The sequence below is a fragment of the Haliotis rufescens genome, unplaced genomic scaffold (assembly GCF_023055435.1).
Source record: "Haliotis rufescens isolate VD_foot unplaced genomic scaffold, xgHalRufe1.0.p SCAF_93, whole genome shotgun sequence".
NCBI classification, from domain to species: Eukaryota; Metazoa; Mollusca; class Gastropoda; order Lepetellida; family Haliotidae; genus Haliotis; species Haliotis rufescens.
The window spans coordinates 854,133-878,204 of NW_025964387.1; the positions used below are offsets into that span (position 1 = coordinate 854,133).

The 24,072-nt window shown below is 38.9% G+C and overlaps 2 protein-coding genes across 3 annotated transcripts in view; both read left to right on the forward strand.

Moving 5' to 3' along the window:
- The first annotated feature begins 11,798 nt into the window (after window positions 1–11,798).
- Window positions 11,799–24,072, forward strand: part of LOC125377686 — an 87,783-nt gene continuing 75,509 nt past the window's right edge. The window contains exons 1-2 of one of the 2 annotated variants that reach the window (XM_048391605.1): window positions 11,799–12,126; window positions 12,642–12,755. The gene's annotated coding sequence lies outside the window, so the exon portion shown is untranslated. The remainder of the gene's footprint in view (window positions 12,127–12,641; window positions 12,756–24,072) is intronic. The other variant, XM_048391606.1, reaches the window with a different exon arrangement.
- LOC125377688 lies at window positions 18,421–20,921 on the forward strand. Its single transcript, XM_048391608.1, has 2 exons — window positions 18,421–18,545; window positions 19,561–20,921. The coding sequence occupies exons 1-2, from the start codon at window positions 18,455–18,457 to the stop codon at window positions 20,169–20,171; spliced, it is 702 nt and encodes a 233-aa protein (XP_048247565.1). The 5' UTR covers window positions 18,421–18,454; the 3' UTR covers window positions 20,172–20,921.

Consider the following 24,072-nt stretch of genomic DNA (forward strand, 5'->3'; position numbering starts at 1 on the left):
TGTCTTGTAATGCCATTGGTCGGAATTTGGGGTATCATCACACCATTGAACAATGTATAACTTCCGCTTTCCTTGTGTACCGTCGTTGTAAGTAAACTACCAAAAATAAGTCAAGGACCAACTGATCCTTTCATATTACTATGATTATCCTGTGATGGCATGACAGATTAACTATAGTAATATGAAAGAATCGGGTTGGCATTAACTTTTTGTTAGTAGCATACGTTGTTATCTTTTGCAATGCTAAACATTTCGTGGTATTTGGAAAATTTACTTCCAAATGTCTTCACACTTATTGACGGGGCTACACTTCTGCAATCGTTTAGCATTGAACACATTGTGAAGTAGTGACACTATGATTAAATACGATGTACTCAAACAGCGATTGATAATATACTAAAAAATAAATAAGGCTAAGTTGTAAGGAGGATATATTGTTAAACAAATCACATTACTTATATGGGTATGAGAGTCCACACACCATACCATGCACTTGTGAATATGATATACAACGTCAACGCCAGGGGGTAATCAATCGCGATTTTCTGCCGAAACATGGGGCGTTAAAGGCAAAACAGTGGTGAACATTATCTGAGTGGTTCTCTGAAAATCAATGACACCAGGTGTTCCCGAAAATTTTAAGCACGTCCTGCTCATGCTATCAGTGAGCGTAAAAGGCCAACTAAATCAATGACACCAGGTGTGAAAATTATAAGCATGTCCTGCTCAGCCTGCTACGCGTGGTAAGCTAGACGTAAAATGACACTTCCTCAGGCTGAAGAAAATCGCGGCTATGAACTATAACTAAAAATACTTACATGTACATTTCGCATCGTGTCACACACTGGAAACAATTTTCCTGTGAGACTATTTATATAGATGTATCATTCTAGTTACGAGATCTCCTTTACAATTTTAGAAACTAAAATGCCATGTTGAACCGTTTCTAATACTCTATATGGCATGCTATTGGTAGATATTTCTGTAGCTTACGTTCGGGAAAAGGCCAGCTAATGGTCTTACTGGTTGTAAACTTGGTCTTTCCCTTGATAGTAAGTAGAAGGCGTGATCTTCCTGGTACACAGAAGGTTATGTAGACTCGACTGTTACCCATGTGCTGCACGCAGACTCAATAGTGGAGTTCTGATAAGTTGTAATAACTGATAATTGATCGGAACGACCAAGGAGTCAAACAAAAAATTGTCTCCTGAGAACGTTTATGCACTACTTACTACTAAGTATACGATAAAGTTTTGTTTGTTGTTTAACGCCGCTCTCAGCAATATTCCACCTATATGACGACGGTCTGTAAATAATCGAGTCTGGACCAGACAATCCAGTGATTGACCTCATGAGCATCGATCCACGCAATTTGGATACGATGACATGCATCAACCAAGTCACCGAACCTGACCACCCGATCCCGTTAGTCGCCTGTTACGGCAGGCATGGGTTGCTGAAGACATTCTACCGCGGTCGAAACGATAAAGGGGTGCGATAAAGAGAAGCCTATTTCTGTTAAATATAGTACTGAATTAAGTACCTGTGCTGTTTTTTGTTAGGTGTGATCTATCTTGACAGCATTTAACAATGAAAAAGCAAAATGATACGTAGCGATTATTTTCCATGATCGATCAGTTGAGATGATCTAAATATCAATCATGATTTTACAACCCACTCCCAACACTGATGTGATTCAATATATAATTTACTTAAGACTGTACGTGTCTTGCGTACATCCTTTACGTTTTTAGTGTTCAGCCTTACAGTATAAAATTAGTAATCGTTTCAGATGTGACTGTAAGAATTCCTGCTAGATGGAACTTGTATAATAACGAGTATATATTTAACCTTACATCTTTTGGACGAAATATTACCGATGCAATGACTCACAAGTTATTGCTAACCATCTTAAATACTAAACGTCACACATGTTATTAATTTGTCGTTTCGATCAATTGAGAATAAAAGTACTGTGATGACAGCTGCTGCGTTACCGCGGCCATCTAATTGGATATTGTTATCAGCCTCTTGTTAATGTGAGTAAAAAATCCTAATTGATCTAGTATTAGTCATATCATAACCAGACTCCCGCTTTACAGATGGATGTGCATAGTTATGAAGATATCCTACAACAGCAACAGTGAGGTGTTTGAGAATACATGTATATCAATACACATCGAAGCTACCGCACCTTTAGCTGTGGAAACGTGTTAGATGTCTGCACGTATATGCGTGCAACTACTGTAAACAAAGGATTATTTTGCATGTGCTCGGTTTATGAACTCTGCGTATGAGACTGAAGCCATGCTGTTAAATACCATATAGGAATACTACCACTGGTGTTTTCCAACAGAAAGTCCGACACAGTAGGCAAGTATATTCTCGTTGGAGAATGACGACATGATAGTGATAATGATAATAACAGTTTCATGCTAATATATAATAATATACCTCTACAGTAAACACTTGAAACTAAATGAGTTTTGGTTCGATTTAATATTGAGCATATGTATCTCCTAGATCAAATTATTAGATATCAAACATTCGTTGATTACAGACAAGGCATCATAAACATAATATTAGGTTCGTTTCGACAGTTTCTGGTTATAACTTAAGCTTTGTATTACTCAGTTTTATTGTATAGCACATGCAATATGTTTCAGAACTAAATAGCATTTGTTCTCCCTTTTCAGGTTTACAGATATCCGTCGACAAAATATCCTTTCTATAAGTATTTGAAAGGCATTTAGAAGTCATAATTCTCTTCCTTATAATTTCTATAGATGACAAAGACAGTATGGCCCCAAATAATATTGGGACTGTGTGAAGTACTCGCTATTGAAGTTGGCCTCCCTCTTGACAATATTAGAGCTTAGACGTTTAAGGAAGTGTCAGGAAGTCAATGTCAAATTGGTCAGCAAGACATTTGAAATATCTGTGGAGATAAATAGCATTTTACATCGTCCCTCCCAGACCCTGTAGAAAATATTAGCATAAGAATTTCTCCAAATGTATTGACAACAGACAATTCCTAATAAGAAAGGGTTTGGCACGTCGAATTGTAATTGAGCTGTATTTTAGAAGAGTTTATAAAACATATAGCATGTGCACTTTATCCCTTCAGAATACATAGGTGTTTTAAACTTGATAAAATGTTTGATGCTTAATTATTTCGGAACACTTTCAAATGCACCACATTCCTATCGTACCTTTTAATAATTACGTGCTACTGAAGTATGTAATTAGAACTCATTACTATTCTATGCCCATAAATAACAATGTGATGGGAATCCGATTGGATCATGTAATAATTCACATCCTACCCAAAACAGTAGGCTGGCACATTTGCGATGTTTAATAACAACATATGTCTTTATTGTATCAAGAAGATTGAAACAACCATGTATCTGTTTGTCATAATGTAAGACTTAGGTGGTCCTACCTCGGAACATTGGTTGATGTTTTAAGCAAACGTGTTGATAAAGGGCATGATGTAAGCGCGCAACAAGCTTTTCTATTTAGACAAAGACAACATTCAATCATTTATAAGAAAAAATAGTAAGATTTACCAATTACGAGTAAGATGCATTTACCAAATTCTGGTAATTTTGCAATGCAGTGATTTGCAAACCAGTCACGAAACCAGGTGTTTGCAAGTCCTGCTCGAAACAATATTGCATATTCCTGTAACTAACAAATGGAACAAAATAACTTTTAAAAGGTTAACCAGTTAAGTTCCACGTTGTAAACCATTAATCCATATACACAGCATAATGGCAGTTTGGCTTCCAAAATATCTTGATCATTAATCTAGATACAATTCAGTACAGTTTCGACCCGTGAAGATCAGGGGTAGAATAGGCCTTCAGCAACCCATGCTTGCCGTAAAAGGCGACTATGCTTGTAGTAAGAGGCGACAAACGGGATCGAGTGGTCAGGCTCGCTGACTTGGTTGATGTATGTCATCGTATCCCAATTGCGTGGAACGATGCTCATGGTGTCAATCACTGGATTGTCCTGCCCAGACTTGATTATTTACAGACCGCCGTCATATAGCTTGAATATTGCTGAGTGCGGCGTTAAACAGAAAACTAACAAACAATACATTTTCAATTCTATGGTGCAGATCTGCATATATGTTGTATGCAGCTTGCCTTAGAAGTATCATGCAACTAGGAATCATGATTGATAAACAAATGCATATATTTCCTGTAGCCTAGCTGTGAAAGGATATATGTGTATTGTCATGAAATCCGATATAACGTTCCCATTCAAATCAGCCAAGGCTAGCGTTTACACAGATATAACTAAATACAGATAAATGTCTTGCACTGAAACCAGACAGTCAGGAATTTATAGTGACACTGTGCACATGTGCACATGAGTGTTGCTCTAGCTGTGCTCCGGGCGTCAGGTACTTCAACGCACTCAAGTCTTTGAAATGGCCGTCATAAATTAGGGGATACTTCATAACAAACCCTGTGGGATTAACAATAGTATTTGTTGTGTTTGTTGCTTAGTCGTGGGTATGTTTAATGTGTTCTCTTACGGTTTACAAATCAAATGAGGAAGGTACTTCACTATTCTACACGTTTCATCAGACAAGGTGCTCATTAAACTCCTGACAACTAAGTTTATTGTATCACTGCGACCGTATCATTCGAAGAGTCGACACAATCCTTGTCCGTTTTCCAATTCCGACTGTATCATAAGCATATGTTTATGAATCACTATCAAACTGTGATGGTACAAGGTGTTCGCAAAAAGGCGAAGTAGTGTTGTATTACCCGCCCTTGAAGAGATCACCCGTTTAATAACAGTAAGCCGGAATGTCATCGTGTATAATACCAAATTGCGTGCTTATGCACTGCGGTAACAACAACTCTCAACATCACTTGGCCAATTCAACGACATTGCATGCAGAGATGATAGATCTCTGAGAGGAGTTAATGCACACTCGATAATCCAAGCAACGCTGTTGCTAGGCGGATGTCACATGGCAATGTTTCAACTGGTATCATCACTATTCGATAGTGATTCTTAAACACATGCTCTTGATGCATTCGACTCTGCTTTTAGCAGAGATTTCTATTGAATATATTTTCAGAAACACCATTAACACATAATTAACACATACTTGGCTGGATGTAACCATTCTTTATGATATAAAGAAGTCGTTGTTGGAGAAGAGCTTCAAACGCTTCAAGATTTGGCTGTTCATGTCAAATCTTGGTGTCTTGTCTGATACCTTGGACCAGAGAAAGCCTGTTCACTTCAAGCTTTTCTTGTATTTATTGGCTGTGACTAAACATCATTCTGAGTGGGTAACATGGAATGTGTATGATGAGGCAACAGAAGCTTTCAATCCCATTAGTGATGTACCAACCGAACAGGCTGAGAAAAACATGACGCCAGTCATTCAGCGTTTTGTGGTCTTAATGTATGATTGGGTGAGTATCTGCCCAAGAGGTGATGAGGCACGCAAGGACTTGTTCACTAAGAAAGGTAGATCCATTGGTACCATTTCTCCCACATCAGCTGTTTGTTCCAAAAAGCTGCATTTCACGCCGGACACTGGAGGCCGAAACAGACCTTCCAACACCAACTGAGAGAGAAGAGCATGGCAATGAGCCTTTGTGGACTTTACTACCACAAGCTTCAAAGTCACCCCAAGAGTTCTAAGATGTTTTTGTAAGTCTGAGAGGGGATGCAGAGCAAGGTGTGACTGTTAAGCCACATTTAATTGGATCACCACTTTGCAAATGTGGTGGCAACTGTTATCACATTTATTTGTCCCTAACCAACCAAAAGCCTTAGCCATCTATAGCATATTTTAATAAATACAAATAGATTTGTTCTTCACATATTCTGCTGTTGTCTTTGTATTCACCAAATGAGTATGCAATATCGGTATAGTTAATTGTCCTTCTGTGGTATGTCTTAAAGAAAAAGCCGAAAAAGAAAGAAATGAATATATATATTTACACTTTAGATCATCTAATTACCATAACTAGTCTATTATGATAACATTACAGATTTATTTACTTTCAGATGTAGTCTTGGGTAAATACATTCCAAATGTTAATTTTTCATAATATATTAAGGTTTGCATCACGTTCACATGAGATATACAAGAATATCATTCCTCCATGGCGACCATATTGAATTTGGCCGCCATATTTGGTCATTTGGTCACATCTGAACATATCTGGAATGTTATTACCTACAACTGTGCCAAGTTCCATGTTTTTATATAACAAATGCACCATTGATCTTATATCTGTTCAAACGGCTCCACTATAATCTTTTGAACCCGATAAGATACATTCTCGCCACTTTGAATAGATTGGTGTTTACGAATTCTCTCGACCTCTAAAACGAACCATGACATTGAGCAAATAAATGGTTTGATGAATACTTCTGACAGTCTGACATACCTTAATTAATTTTCATTGTTGCTATCAGTTTAAATGATTTTGCATTTAAGTCATAATCTAGTATCAGATGATTATGTAAACTGTGACAAAACTTTGTGGGAACGTTAATATTCATTAATTTATGGCAGGAGTTCATCCGTTTAAACACTTTAATTTTGAGGGGTTCCCTGCCGCAGTTTACCACGAATAGCCCTCTCAGACACAGTATACTCACTCCGAGCCGACCAGTCCTTGTTTGAGCATCTTAATGCCGAGCGCCAGACAGGGTACCATCTTTTAACATCTTTTGGTATGACCCGGCCGAGGATCGAACACCGGCAGACGCTCTACCACTAGACAATAGAGAAGGATTAGTACTACCACCACGTCAAAAGCCCTCAATAAACAATCCAATGGTAGGTTAACGTTTCGTGCTCCTTTAATTAGGCATTACATTGCTTTTGTCGCGTTTGCTGTTTGATTTTATATAGAACGCATATTTCTGTGAAGATTTATACCTAAGTAGTATAGCTATCTACAATATCCAATGTCTTTCCCAAAATTAAAATATTGATTTGATGCATTTGGCTGGGCCCGTTCCAAAGATTATCATATAGGTTTGTTGAGATATTCACATTAAGCTTCCATTTTAAGCAATCTTGCATCTAATACTCAATATGCCATGAAGTGTATACATTTCGTGTAATTTATGATATATGTAATTTGATTGTATATCGTAAACTAAATACGACTGGATTTGCAGGTCTTATACGCTTCTAAGGGTGGCACACAAACTTTTTAAATCACTGCCGTAAGAGGCGACTAACGGGATCGGGTGGTCAGGCTCGCTGACTTGGTTGATGCATGTCATCGGTCCCAATTGCGTGGATCGATGCTCATGATGTCATATCATGATATATATATATCCTGTATTACGTTTATCATTACTAGATTGGGTTCGGTCGGGCAGCCTAGTGGTTCAAGCGTTCGCTCGTTACGCCGAGGACCCGAGTTCGATTCACGATATTGGTTCAATGGAGGCCCACTGCTGGTGTCACCGCCGTGATATTGCTGGAATATTGATAAAAGCGGACTACCCATACTCATTCACTCATTACTAGATATAAGTTGAGTTATAACATATAACAATTTGATATCTAAATAGAAAGTTTGATAAATTTAAGCAACTGTGGGTACACAACAGCCCCAACCAATGCATAATTTTGGAATATTTGCATTTTGTATTCCTGTTATCTTAAAACTCTAGTTATTTATAATAGATTTGTGTACCTAGGTTGTATTCCGATCATGATATCACCACTAGGGATAATACTGTCAGAGAATGACTTGTAAAGACTTCTTAAACTGAAGAACTACATAAGAATGTATATTGTTTTGAAACTGGTGTCTATTTCATTTACTTAAAAACAGTCAATAAAATAATATTCAATAATAAACTGGATTATTATTGTGAATTTGAATATCTCACTGCCCATCACCCTATACATATCAACAACTACAAATCCATGTCACAATTCTGGTATCCATGTTTCGTTGAATTGACGGTATATACTTATCACGATTTTTCAAACGATCAAATATTTTCATAATTGATTTAGGTACTCGGAATTGTTTTTAATCAAAGTACCTCAATCCTTAATGCTTTGTCATATTTTAGGACATTACATTGTTCGGCGTTCCTCCCACATTTAGCTGACACGCCGGGATATAATTGGAATACTGATCAAAGCGGCGTTACTCACTCACTCACTCATTGTTCGATAAGGGGGCGAGTCTTTTTTCAGGTTACGGAAAGGGTCGAGTGGTGACGAATGAATCCTGAGCTTTTGTTCAGCCTACACATGCTTCATGCTGTACAATGAATGCAACAGACAGTGCGTGCATTCAGTAAGCTGAACAATGAGTCGACAGGTAAGAAAACTACGACCGTCCCAATACGTCAACCGATGTAATAACTCGAGTTAGGAGGAAGACATCATAGTTGTGCGCTCTTTTATTGGATCAAATGTTATCAAAACACAAAGGTTAAAGCCATAATCATGATTTAGAAACATAATAAACATATGATTTATCACAATGCTAAAATATATATGATATAATAATTTATCGGTAAGGACAAGAGAATACACAAAACAATATTAGTGAAACTACTGCTTCGGCTCATTTTGTTAGGTAGACACAGAAGGAAAGAACATGTGATGTTCACACACAGTCCTGAGTTGACGCCGTCAGCTGCTAAACAAGATCCTTGTAATTCAAGTTGATCTTGTGCAATTATGTGTAACCATGAATATACAATATGGTAACAAATATTCGTCAATGCTGAAGTCGAGGTGCTCCAAGTTATATGCTATTGATTGTTACAGGTGTTGCGGCACTAAGAAACCCCATCAAGACAGACACCTTTCCTCCACTGATTGTTCCGCTATTGTCCATGATTGGCAACCATTCGTCACCTACAATATATAATATGAACTAGTTGAAAAATGTAATCATATATAATCATTGTCGGTCTAACTTGACTTTAAATAAAGTGGATTGTACGATTCCCACTATATCAATAGCAGGTGTTTATGGATCACCATCAAATACCGGGTTTTCGAGAAAAGGGTAGAGTATCACAAACACATGCAGAAACAAGTCAATTGTTCACCTGGAACACGGGGACATATAGTACAAGTAAAAGAAGGGATTTGCACCGATATTTGTCAAGAAGGCGTAAAAGTTGAAATATTTACTGAGATCTTGGATGCTGTAATCTTGGTCAAACAACTTTTCAGCAAGAGTCGTATGACGCTGTTAGTAATAGGGAAACCAGATAAAAGGCAACATCGCCCTTATAAAGTAAGCGGAAGCTGTTATTTGGTGTTCCCCAAAAGTAACCTTTGCTTGGAGTACATTTTACCAGCATAACTGTCCGGCATCATAAATACACAGGAACCACTCGCACCAAAGCTTCGTTTTGAGGCCAGTTCGAAAATATCCATCCATGTATAATACATTAATTCATTTTTTTATTGGCTACAGGATTGTCCTCAAAGACGAAGTAAACATATCACTCGTATCGTGTTATAAAGCACTCAGGTAGAACTGGGTACGCCTGGTAAAATAAGAATTTCCCTCCACTGTCTTAATATTCAAGAGAAAAACATATTTTTCATCAAGTCGTCCATTCGGATCCGCAGAGGAATTAATTGTTTAATTGAATAATATCGAGGGTTCATTCGAACGAGGCCGCGATTTTGAATGTAGAGCTCAAGACCGCTATTTTTGAACGTGGAGCGTAACAGTCGTTAAGGTGAGTCATGTTAAATTGTTGTTGAGTTCAGCCACAGACATTCTGTGTAAGGTGAGCGATGCGGGAGATTGAGATCGTGACGTCACGTCCACAACGACGCAGTGGAGGCATATGGTTCCAAGGGATGTATTCTACAATGGAGATATAATGATGTAAGGGAGAGAACTCTCCGGATGTTTTTGTGTTACGACAGCGCGTGAATCGCATCAGTGAAGTTGACAGTTGTAAATATAAAATGTTACTTTGATTGTGTGGCGTGTTGTCATAGTGTTTTAGAATGATTGTGTGGAGATGATCGTTTGGGAGTTGGATAATGAACTTCTAACGAATAACAACGTTTACCTGAAGCAGCGAGTTCTGTTGCCTATCAAGAAGAATACACGTTTTATTCGTGGATGAACTTCCAGAGTGATCATGGCTTACCATGTGTACCGCTGTCGTTGAGTTTACAAAAGAAACATTCATCGTCTCCCCTTGGTACGCCTTCGTGGACACATTTTCCTTTATGTGCGCAGTATCTGCCTGATGGTCAGAATAAAATACAAAAGAGGAAGAAAACATTTGTAAAACTTTTGTTTAGCTTGTTTGTTGTTTTAAGCTGCACTCTAGGTATTTTACAGAAGTGAGTGGATGTTGAGTAGAGAGGTATTAAAGGAATTAGTATATATCTAGGGTATGCCAGAAGCTGACTTGTTTGTGTCCAGGCTCAATAATCATCTGTCTCCTAGCGTTTTTGTTGTTGTTGTTTGTTTCTTTCTTTTTCAACGCCGCATTCAGCAATATTCCAGCTTCCTGACGGCGGTCTGTAACTAATCGAGCCTGTACCAGACAATCCAGTGATTGACATGATGAGAATCTATCTACGCAATCGGGATACGGTGACATGCATCAACCAAGTCAGCGAGCCTGACCACCTGATCCCGTTAGTCGTCTCTTACGACAAGCATAGTTTGTAGTTGATTATTCTCAAATTTGTTTGAGGGTTCTTCGACTTCATACACCAATCATTAGATTGACTACCCTTAAATAAATATATTCACATACTTCTGAGATTAGAGACATTAACAAAGAAGGTTGCAGACAACCCGTCTTTGTTCAATTTTTGTGTCACAGCATCGCCATAATGAGCTTTATATGTATTGATTGTTCTTGTTATCTGATAGTATATTAAATAGTATTCGTCTAATTTGAAAAAGACGACATTACCCACAGACTCCATTCCATAGCGTCTGTGTTGACGTTGACCGGCAACTCATTACTGTAGACATGGCCATCATGAGATGTTGTGAGCAGAGACAACGGCGTCTTCTCTGGGTTCTAGCGTAGAGCATATCACCTCACTAATACTCACTAATACTGCCTTTGATGTTGCAAGAATTGGCGTCGCCTTTTTTCCATCCTGCGTCATCTTCAATTAATAACATAGCCAGTCAATCATAAAATATTCGGATCAATAGTAAAGCAATTTACACTGATATGTACAAGTTTCAGTTTTTCCGGGACAGAGAGTGTGAACAATTACTTCATTGCTTCTGTTGAGACTGTTTATTGATATGTTCGATAGCTGTTATAATGGCTCTTGATTCGGATGTAAAATGGAAGAATTATCTTGTAATTTGGTTGATAAATTCTGGATCCAACAAGAGAGTTGCTGGCAAAAGCGTCCCCATCCTTGGATCCATCACGTATTATAGTTACAATGTACCTCTTTGATATTTAATATGTGGCCAAAAAGTAAGATGCGGATGAAACATACGGAAATTCGCACACAGCAATGTTCCAGCTATATGACTGCGGTCTGTAAATAATCGAGTCTGGACCAGACAATACAGTGATTGACATCATGATCCACGCAGTTGGCATACGATTATCGATTATTTACACAACGGAAATTTTCTGCGCTTAAACATGGAAAATTCGTCTTAAACTTTTTTTTATCATTACAATGTTTTAATAATTTGTATTTGTTGCATTTATTGTCGGTTTTAGAGGTAGTGATAACGATGTTGCTAATATATTCTTATTATATGATATTTACGAAAGGGAAACGCGGCTAATAATCTCAATTTCTTAATTCCAGGACAGTGTCACAAGAACTCTGGCTTTGGGGACCATTCCGTTGATTTCACCAACCCCCCTGTTCTGATTGATGTTGGCGAGGGAGGTAAATGTGACCTGGCTGCCGGAACGTGTGCGGAAATGGCGGTTTTGGGTGATATCTTTAGTGGCGAAGAATATTCAAAATGCCAAGTAAAGAAATATGTGGTAAGAGGCTAGAACCCAGAGAAGACGCCGTTGTCTCTGCTCACAACATCTCATGATGGCCATGTCTACAGTAATGAGTTGCCGGTCAACGTCAACACAGACACTATGGAATGGAGTCTGTGGGTAATGTCGTCTTTTTCAAATTAGACGAATACTATTTAATATACTATCAGATAACAAGAACAATCAATACCTCTAAAGCTCATTATGGCGATGCTGTGACACAAAAATTGAACAAAGACGGGTTGTCTGCGAACTTCTTTGATAATGTCTCTAATCTCAGAAGTATGTGAATATATTTATTTAAGGGTAGTCAACTTAATAATTGGTGTATGAAGTCGAAGAACCCTGAAACAAATCTGAGAATAATCAACTACAAACTATGCTTGTCGTAAGAGGCGACTAACGGGATCAGGTGGTCAGGCTCGCTGACTTGGTTGATGCATGTCACCGTATCCCAATTGCGTAGATAGATGCTCATCATGTCAATCACTGGACTGTCTGGTACAGGCTCGATTAGTTACAGACCGCCGTCAGAAAGCTGGAATATTGCTGAGTGCGGCCTAACACAACAAACGAGCAAAACAAAAGTTTTACAAATGTTTTCTTCCTCTTTTGTATTTTATTCTGACCATCAGGCAGATACTGCGCACATAAAGGAAAATGTGCCCACGAAGGCGTACCAAGGGGAGACGATGAATGTTTCTTTTGTAAACTCAACGACAACGGAGGTTACTTGAAAAATACACATGGTAAGCCATGATCATCCAGGAAGTTAATCCTCGAATATAACGTGTATTCTTCTTGACAGGCAACAGAACTCGCTGGTTCAGGTAAACGTTGTTATTCGTTAGAAGTTCATTATCCAACTCCCAAACGATCATCTCCACACAATCATTCCAAAACACTATAACAACACGCAACACAATCAAAGTAACATTCAATACTTACAACTGCCAACTCCACTGATGCGATTCACGCGCTATCGTAACACAAAAACTTCCGGAGAGTTCTCTCCCTTATATCATTATATCTCCATTGTGGTATACATCCCCTGGAATTTCTGGAAACATGTCTCAAAGACACTATATTTTAAGTCAAGTTAGACCGACAATGATTATTTATGATTACATTTGTCAGCTAGTTCATAATTGGCTATATAATAGTCCCCGAATTATTGCAACTATCCACATATAAATAATATATTGTAGGTGACGAATGCTTGCCAATCATGGACAATGGCGGAACAATCAGTGGAGGGAAGGTGTCTGTCTTGATGGGGCTTCTTGTTGCCTCAACACCTGTAACAATCTATAGCATATAATTTGGAGCCCCTCGACTACATCATTGACGAATATTTGTCACCATATTGTATATTAATGGTTATACATAATTGCACATGATCAACTTGAATTACAAGTATCTTGTTCAGCAGCTGGCGGCGTCCATCAGGACTGTGTGTGAACATTACATGTTCTTTCCTTGTGTGTCTCCCTAACAAAATGAGCCGAAGTAGTATGTTTCTCTAAAATTGGTTTTGTTTATTATCATGTCCTTCCAGAGTATATTATTATATCATATATATATTTTTATTTTGGCATTGTGATAAATCATTTGGTGTTTTTTTCTTGCGTCTCAACTCATTGATAAGCTTACTAAATGCTGTGGTTGGTTGGTTGTTTTGTTGTTTAACGCGCATACAGCAATATTCCAGCTATATGACGGCGGTCTGTAAATAATCGATTCTGGACCAGACAATCCAGTGATTGTTATCATGAGCATCGATCCACGCAATTGGGATCGATGACATGCATCAACCAAGTCAGCGAGCCTGACCACCCAATCCCGTTATTCGCCTTTTACGACAAGCATAGTTGTCTTTTACGGCAAGCATGGGTTGCTGAAGACCTATTCTACCCCGGAAGAGTTTTAAGGTATGAAGAGTTGAAAGATAACAAGAATAAAGAATGCAGCTATTACAAAGTCATGCATTGTTTAGGGCTGATGTGTACCCATAGTTACTTTGATTTATCAAACTTTCTATATAGATATCAAATTGTCATATATTATATCTCAAGAGTTAAACCAAGTAATGATAAACGTAATATAGGAATCGATTTTTCATATTTTTTTTAATCGAAGCTACATATATAAAAGACAAATTTTATATTCACCTAAAGTTATTACAGTATTGATATGTTGCGACAATTAACAAATAGACAGGCCATTCTATGAAATGCATGCTAACTTGATGTTTTATAAACATTAAAGATTACCATCAAAGACTTTCTCTGCACATATGTTGTTCTGTCTGATCCGTGTTCGATATTTGTATTATGGAAGGTTTAACGTGATAAATTCATATTTTTCCTCATTAAAAATTCAAATTAATTGTTAATAGTTATAGTTAACAGTTTTAAAAATTAAAAATGTGGATACCATATATTTGATCTTGTGGAATTTGCACTGAAATTATTCTAAGAATTAAGCGAAGACAAATATTTTCGAAGTCTTTCTAAGTTACATCAACTCGCAGCCATCAGTACTTACATCCATCTATATTTAACGGGCCACGGGCTGTGCAGAGTTCCATCCCTCGGCACGCCAGAACCCTGTGGTCGTGGGTAGGGTTGGCGTATGGGTAAATTGTCCTTCAAAATACCGCGGAGAGCTGTATTGCGGCCCAAAGAATCATTTGTTATAAATATTTGCACTACTCAAATGGTGAAATAATTACAACACTTCATAACTGATACCATTGTGTAATCCTTAAATGATTCAACTAAAAACTGGTCGGAAATGTTGCCTATTTATCACATATTCTACAACTGATTAAATGACAGATGGAAAGTGGATGGAACATCCTCATACAACTCTGGGCATCTCTCTGTAGTGGGCAAATACCAACTCATCTCGTGTATTAAACGTCAAAACTGGACAAAACATTATGAAATAAATGAATATCACAACTCGGAATGAAATGTCAGCTGGACTTATTCAAAACTCTAAGTTCAACAATAAACTGCCATATCGTCTCAAATGGATGTGGGTGTTTTGATTTTTATTTCATGTTTTTTCTCAGGAAAATGGTGACATCCACATGTTTCATTTCAAGGTAAGTGCGTTAGGCTGTTACTAGTTTTGGTTTGTTTTTTGTTTTACGCCGCACTCAGCAATATTCCAGCTATATGACGGCGGTCTGTAAATAATCGAGTCTGGATCAGACAATCCAGTGATTGATATCATGAGCATCGATCCACGCAGTTTGGATCGATGACATGCATCAACCAAGTCAGCGAGCCTGACCACCCGATCCCGTTAGTCGCCTTTTACGACAAGCATAGTCACCTTTTACAGCAAGCATGGGTTGCTAAAGACCTATTCTACACCGGAATCTTCACGGGTTCGGCTGTTACTATGTCTCCCGCAGTGCTAAAACACCCGTTCCCATGGCACACTGGTTGCTGTATACAAAGCAATGATTTTGTTAATTTAGACAACATGGTAATCGTTTAACTTCTACCATTGTTGTGGGATATCACCAAGAGATATCGGAGCAACTGTTTTGTACCGCTTAACTTGGTCCTCAAATTGAGCAAAGGTAGATTTGGGTGGAACCACACTTGTGACATATACATCACCCAGAAGGTCATGCAGAGGTCCACTAACTTCAGGTTCAATATTTGAGACCTTCATTGGAGTAACTTCATTATCGGCCAGATGCAGTTCTGGAAGTGGCAGAGGATCATTTTCAACAACTTCCATCTTGACCTGTTCTTGGTCTGTTGCTAATATCACAGCTTTTGTCACCACATCAGAGGATACATGATAGCGTCCGTCTATGTGGAGGAATAAAAGGGAATTGAACCGTGGATCCAACGCTGTTACCACAGTGAGAAGCCGCCCGATCTTGCTGTATCTTCCGATTGCGTCTGCCACAACAAACCTCCAATCACTTTGACAACACTGAAATCTGATGCAAGGGGATTAAGAGTACCAGTAAGTGCATGATACAAAGGCATGATCATAGATACAGTTGGTGTTTGTTCGCTGCAAGCAGAGGTAGTAATTACTGACATAGGCTTCAAGCACACCATGACATCTACCATGGCTAATGACGTAGGGACTTGTTTTCTTCTATTCTTCCTGTGTAATTCCATTTCTGTAGGGCGAAATGTTTCCACCAATCACACCAATCGAGTATTTTGGTTTCGTTAAACTCGTCGTCATTCGCATCATGCGCTATGTTATCTTGACAACTAGAGGGCGTCGCTTCACTCAGTAATCCAGATTTCCGATTGCACGATCGGTTATTATATTTCGGATAAACGAATCTACCTACTACGTCATCAATATGACGAGCACGAGGTGTGTGTTGTTTGGAAAGGAATCCAGTCGATCCAAATTGCTCAAGATAGTAGATATAATTTATATCATTATATATTAATTCTTCTGCGACTAAATCACAAAATATCGATACACAAGTTTGTTTTTTTATTGTGATAAGGGGCGGTCAGGTAGCCTAGTGGTTGACCCGGGTTCGATTCCCGACATGGGTACAATGAGTGAAGCCCATTTCTAGTGTCCCCCGCCGTGATATTGTTTGAATATTGCTAAAAGCGGCGTAAAACAATACTCACTCACAGACTGTATTGTGACACGTGTATTGCTGACGGTCGTATTGAAAATTACCGGTACACCAGTTATTTCGCGCACACCTTATCGTAGGTTCGATACTTGGTTCGCCCTGGTAGTGTTTCTGATTTGTATGCTAAATACCAGTGTTCATTGGTTTCACGAAAGTGGTAAACGTCTTATTTATTTGATTGCAAACATCATTGCATTTAAACCTGAACGTTTATTGCAGTGACTGAGACTGTAGTCACGAACCAAAGGGAAATCTTATTTTAATTCTTGTCGGGTGTGCCCTCACCGGCAGAAGGACTGTAACTGTCGTGAACCAAAACGACGGTTTTCAACAGTAGTTTCAAATAGTTATGTCTGAAGATAAGCAGTCAGAAATATTGCATGCTATTGATCGTATAGGCAGTGACCTAAGAGACTTTAAAATCAGTACAGACCATCGATTTCAAGTTATTAAATGAGAATTTCATTTCCTTGATTGCGGCTATGTTCATGCTAATGTTGCATTATCGAGCAGATTGTGCCTCGGTCTAATCCACGTGACACAAAGGTCATTGAACAGGTTTCAACTGCAGTGTAGATATAGGCAGATTAGAGACAGCTATCACAAACGTCAATAAGAATGCTAGATACGTTGAAACGGCCATAAAAGCCTTGTGGTCTATATCAGACACTCTGCCTCCAACTGCTGTGCCATTTCTGAATGATCTCAGTTGTGTGCTGCACGCAAGAAGAACAGGATTATGTTTACTTCCAAAACACCTTTGATCAAGATACTGTACGTGTGTTCAAGTACAGGGGAATTCATTGTACAACATTGAGTAACATATACCGCAGTTTCTCTCTCAGCAGCACGAATACCTGCCGACAGGGGCAGATGTATGTTGATAGCCGAGGTGGCTATTCAAAGAGTCTGTTTCTAAAAAAATTGACAATTAAACGAGACTTATCTATAAGTTGAAGTTTTATAAGGATTCATCAACGGCACAGGAATGCTGGAGGTTTACATGAGATCGTGAGGTGCTATCTTCCGTCAGTCTTTAACACAAGTGTCAAATGTGAAAAGAAAACCATCAATGAGTTTAAAGCGCAGGACTTGTAAAACTCCAGAATTCCCATGACTCAGCAGAATCCCGATGAAACCTCAACTTCAAGATAACCAGGTCACAATGCTTCCAGTTTCCATAAGACTTCAAAGCCACTTGAGTCACAATCCACAAAATACACAATCTATCAAGAGTCAACATTAATTTACATTAAGATCTATCTGTTGAACATGCTGAATGAATATCATTTATTATTGATACGTAAATTTCTGCTTCAAACTCAAAACTTGTGGTTCTTCTGAACCTTATCAGCGACATCTACCCTTCTCTGTGTGGCAATGGTCTATATATGTCACTTTTCTGTTACTGTATAGGGACACTATAGTGTCTTGCAAATGTAGTTACTGTAGGTCAACCTGCAGAATAAGAATATCACTGATAGGCATGTATTCTCTTTTGGCTGCCGAAGCAGCAGCAGCTTGGCTGCTGTGAGCACTGAACAGCTTAGTGTCTGTGCTAGCTGCCCTCAAAGTCAGCTTCAGCTAACGCGCGAGAGTAGCTCGTGAAACAGGCTTGTGGGACTTCTGAAAACGTGAATACTTTGTCTTCTCAACTCTCCAGTGGCAGCAAGTAATCCTAAAGAGTTCCAGAAACATAAAGTGTATCATTATCAAATTTAACAATAACAATGAACTGTGAACTATGATTACTTGAGCTTCTGTTGGAATGTTTCGCAGTGGAAGGACTTCTGGATAAGCAGCATGGCATTAGGCAAATCCAGTTCCTCGATGGTTTCAGCTCCCTGTTGTGAGGTAGAGTTAGAAGATCCAATCTCCGTGGCAGAAACCACAGGTAGTCATCATGGTCATGAGCGGCGTATATCAGGGTTGAGTTGGCCAGCTCGGTGCAATCAGGACCGCCTCTACCCATTCCTTCTCCAGCTTCTGGGTGATTTAGCTGAAAGGAGGAACATATATGCACAAGTGTTTCTCCATGATCTGCTTATGCATAAACACCTATCGCTGTAGGGTCGGGTCGCCAGGGGGCGGACCCGTGAAGATCCGGGGTAGAATAGGTCTTCAGCAACCCATGCTTGCCTTAAAAGGCGACTATGCTTGTCGTAAGAGGCGACTAATGGGATCGGATGGTTGATGCATGTCATCGATCCAAATATTGCGTGGATCGATGATCATGATATTAATCTCTGCATTGTCTAGTCCAGACTCGATTATTTACATATCATATAGCTGGAATATTGCGGAGTGCGGCGTTAAACAACAAACCAACCAACCAACATGTGCAGCAAAATGACATCCACGGAAAATGCACATATATCATTCATGATTCCTTCAATTTATAAGTATTAATTACAACATCCATTTAGAAAATAGATATGTATCTCGGGTATAACTAAAACAGAAAATCCCTGAGATACTTTTACCATTATGCTCATGATATGGTCGGAATTGTAGAATCAACTTTTGGCAGATATTTCTTTTGAATATGAAAAGGGCTTTTTCACTATTTATCATAATGCAGTAATGGGCATACAGATTAATTGTACCGACCCTGAATCACCAGGAAACATGATGTCATATGTCTCTTCAAATTGAAGTTGCTGAAGATATGTGAATCATGGGTGACCAGGGCCATTGTGTTTTTGACCTTCAAAATGAATATAAATTATGGAAGCAATAATGATAAAATACATACATAAATATGCTTTAATTCACAAGTAGAGCAAAAGGCCGAATAAGCAAATGGTGTTTAAATAGCCGAACTATATGACATAAATAAGCCTCTATTAGCTATGGGGCACAATGACGTTTATTATCTGAAACTCTTGATTGTTTGTTTACATTGCAAGGGTCGAGGACTTTATACAGAAAAACAGCAGGAAGACCCAACTTATTTTGGGAAAGCTATTGGCAAGATGGGAATAGGAGCAGAGCGGACGATAGTTTCCCCATGGATGTTGTAATGGAAGATGGAAGTATCTCTTGTAAAATTGATGACGTAATAGAAAAGTTGAAAACCGAATGTCAAACTCTCCTCAATGTGAACGACACAGAAATGAAGGATTACCACGTCACCAGAGATGAAGGAAATAACATTCTGGACATACCAATATGCGTGTGTGAATTAGAATGTCCACTTCACAAAATGAAAATGGTAGAGCAACCAGAGATAACGAGCTACCAGCAGATACATTACGTGACATCGACGTTAGGTAAAGTACCGTCGTGGTGGACTCGGGGAGTGATTCACCAGATTCTCAAATGTAGTACTGCAGACAAGCAAGAGCCCACTTCCTACAGAGGCATCATGCTGGCATCCTCTGTGTATAAGTTGAGCTGCGGAATATTAAACAAACGTTCATCTACAAGGGCAGAAGAAAATTCATTAACGAGGAACAGGACGGCTTCAGAAAGGCCGAAGCACAGTCGACAACATATGAACCCTCAAAAGCATTATTGAAACGAGAAAGAAAAAGAGACTTTCTACCTTTTTTGCTTTTGTAATCTTAAAAAAATATCCAAAGAAAGACGTCAGAAAACTTAGGTCTACAAGGCAGAGTGTCCCATGTCATTTATAGAAATCTCTATGCTCTATAGTTGAGTACGAGTGAACGGGATGAAAACAAGCTGGTTTAGAGTAAGCAATAGTGTGAAACAGGGGCTTTTGCTATCCCCACTGCTCTTTACTTTGTATACAAATGACCTGGCGCTGGCTTAAAATCTAGGGTTAGAGATACAATGTAATGAAGAAAATGTGTGAAGCCTTTATATGATGATGATATAGTCCTGATGGCGAAGAATGAAGCGGACCTACAAGTGATGATTGAAAGTCTTTGAAAGTCATTTAGGCAAGAAGTAGGCGTTCCCATGGGCACCAATTATGTTCTCCTTCTTGCTGATCTGTTTATTTATGAATATGAATCGGAATTTGTGTTCGGATTGGCAAAGTCAAAACAAGGTAATTTGGCCAGGAAGTTTTACTTAAGTTTCCGGTAGGTGTATCGATGATCTGATAATGTTCAATGACAATCAAATAGCCAGTTCCTTTCTACTGATTTACCCACCCGAACTAGAAAAAGAAGACCAGTGAGACCACCTCATCTTTGTCATATATAGATCTATGCATACAGATTCAGGGTGACAAAACTCTCTCAACAAGACTGTAAGACTGTATGGACTTCAACTTTTCCATAGTCAACTTTCCCTTCATGTCGAGCAATATTCCAGCAGCTCCAGCCTTTGGTGTTTACATTTCACAACCTTCAAGAAGCAATCGAGCATGTTCTTTCTACAAAGATTTCAAAGAGCTTCATACGACTCTTGCTCAGAAGTTGTTTGATCAAGGTTACAGCATTAAAGGCCTCAATAAAGCCTTCAAAAGGTTTTATTGTAGACATGCGGAGGACATTTCCAAATTTGATGCATCAGTGACAAAAATGATGTCCGATGCAATTCCCTATTTTGACTTGTACCATATGTCCCCGAGTTTTTTCAGTTGAACAATTTACTTGCCTGTGCATGTATTTGTGACAGGTACCACCGGTCAGGCAGGATACGCTCACCTTTTCGCGAACACCAGATATCATTACTATTTGATAGTAAATCATGAACACATGCTCATGATACAGTCGGAATCGTACAATCGACTCTGCTTCATACAGAGATTTCTATTGGCTATGGAAAGGGGTTTGTCGTTTTATTTATTAAAATGTCGTGCTCTGTGAAAATGAGTGTTCACAATGAAAGTCAAAAGTCGTTCATTTCAGTAATCCTGCAACACAAACATCTCAAGCTGTCCTTAAATGTGGGGATTCACATATTGAAACTGTGTCTATGTACTGTTACCGCGGCCTGTGTGCGAACGAATTCTTTGACTTTGCTGTAACGGCAAAATATGTACCCCAGTCTGCCAGCAGTGCACCAGAACGGGTAATAGCCAGAAATAAACTTCTCTGGAGTATGGGTTTTAATGTGTTTAGAAAGTTATAAGACAGCCCTGTGTTACATACGGTGCAGCTGCATGGGGGCTCCAGGAATATTCATGCATCAATCTTCATTCATGCCTTTCAGAATCGTGCATGCAGATATTTATACAGGTATCTATACACCGATAAACGCAGTGCTAGGTGACATGTGTTGGGTACCCCTTAGTATCTCTCAGAAATGTGCTGCGGTGAGACAGTGGCCGAGGCTGGTGACAAAAGACAAGATATCGGATCAACAGAAACATGCAAGGTATGATATATGTGATAAGGAAAACGCTCTTATAAAAATGTACAAGTCAATGTTTATGACACCTGAGAGTCAGTAACAACACAGATAAACTCCGGACTTATAACACTTTATGTTACAGAAAATTACCAAAGTAAAAACATGCCTAAACATTCCTGAGCTGCTTTCTCGAAATTTAGATGCGGGGTAGCTCCAATCAGACTCGAAACTGGACGATATGAAAATATACCTGTTGTGACAGATGGTGTCCAATGTGTAAAAACAATTGTGTTGAAGACAAATCGCATTTATTATGAATTTTCCAATTCATGATGATCTCAGATGAAACCTCTTTTGTTTTGTTTGTTCGTTGTTTAACGCCGTACTATGTTCCAGATATATGATGGCGGTCTTTAAATAATTTAATAATAATATAAGACAGTCCAGTGACTGACATCATGAGCATCGATCTAGGCCATTGGGATACGAAGAGATGCATCAGCGAGCCTGACCACCCGATCGTCACGGGTGGAACCCTCTTTAATGAAGCAGAATATTCTTATCCAAATTTCTATATTTTACCAGAAGCAGATACTCAACCTGAATTGAACTTTTATTGTGCTAAAACCTGTTTTAATATATTGTGAAGACGTCGATATTTTCAATCACACAGTGTTACGATTGTGTCTGTCGTCGTTGTCAACACGCGAAAAACGCTTGACTTGGCAATATCATGTGATCTTTACACAAACCCTGTGAGATCAGAGGATGCCTTATAGAAGTGCTGTATTTGTCTAGCTGTTCCCGAAGATTCCAGATTATACCTGACTCCAAAAGCATCTAAATATAGTTACTTCCACACCACTACTTACATTCGAAAATACTACATTCCTGACAACTAGCTCAGTTTGACCACTCTTGTAATACATTTACAACAGCATCCCAGGCTGTATCAATGCAAACTGCGGTCACACGCCATGTTGACTATATTAATCGAGATGTTGAACCACCCATCTTTAAGGTGAGCTTTTTCAATGAATGTGTGATTATAAAACTTTCATCAGACGAATGACCAAACATTATGTCGTTATTCTCAAAAACGTAACATTTACCCCACTTAATGAAAAGCACAGTTTTTTCCGTTAGTATATTTGTCATTTCAATTGTGCTTGATGTACATTTCCTCGTAATTCCGCACGGTATGATGTGTTTACTTTTATGCTTACGTTATAATTTGTTTGTATATGCCATTTCATTGGTAAAGTGATATATCTGTCGGTATGTTGATTTCTTTTGTAAATGCCTACTTAATCATATGGGTGAACGCTATGTATAGAATAAATGATAATTGCCTTCAAACAGCAAATACAGATTAGGCATAGTATTTACCTTCAAGAAGAAACCCGAGAGAGACTGTTAACATTACTTTGACATATAATGTTGCATACGTACCTGTCAATCGGGAAGTATTTCGGTCACGGTAGCATTCTAATACACTCACGCTAAACGCTCCTAACATGCAAACTGAGAACCCGACTCCTCCTTGTACACAGCCATGTTTAACAAAACGTTGGTGTGTCATTCGTCATGTTATGTTGCACAACAGCCATGAGTGAGTGAGTGAATTGGGTTTAACGCTGCTTTTAACAGTAGTCCAGTCATATCGCGGCGTGTCAGCTTAATGTGGGAGGAAAGCCCGAAGTGATGTAGGTCTCAGACGTTTACCACTTCGGTGAAACCCACGAGCACGGGTATGGTGCTGACAAACCTACAAAAAAAATCAGGGCGAACCGGGATTCGAACACACAATCATAGGTTTCTGGCGTGCCCAAGGGACGCAACTCTGCACAGCGCATCGCGGCGCCTTAGACGACTGGGCCACCCGTGCCCCCACAATAGCAATGAAGATTGGGGTTAGAATCGTCTTACGCAGCACCTTTGCCCTTAAAGGCGACTAACGGGATCGGTTGATCAGGACCGCTGACTTGTTTGATGCATGCCATCGTATCCAAGTTGCTTAGGTCGATGATCATGATGTCAATGACTGAATTGTCTGTCAAAATAGCGATGAAAACTACATGAACTTCATGTTTGTAGCATTTGAATTATACTAACTAAACTACCTGCAATAGGGAAAACGTCAAGAATTA

Bases quoted from the DNA above. Each gene is read 5' to 3' on its own strand.
- LOC125377688 (XM_048391608.1), top strand. From the start codon at position 18,455: ATGGCATTAGGCAAATCCAGTTCCTCGATGGTTTCAGCTCCCTGTTGT. The intron at 18,546-19,560 runs GTAGTCATCATG...TTACATTGCAAG, and splicing joins CTCCGTGGCAGAAACCACAG to GGTCGAGGACTTTATACAGA.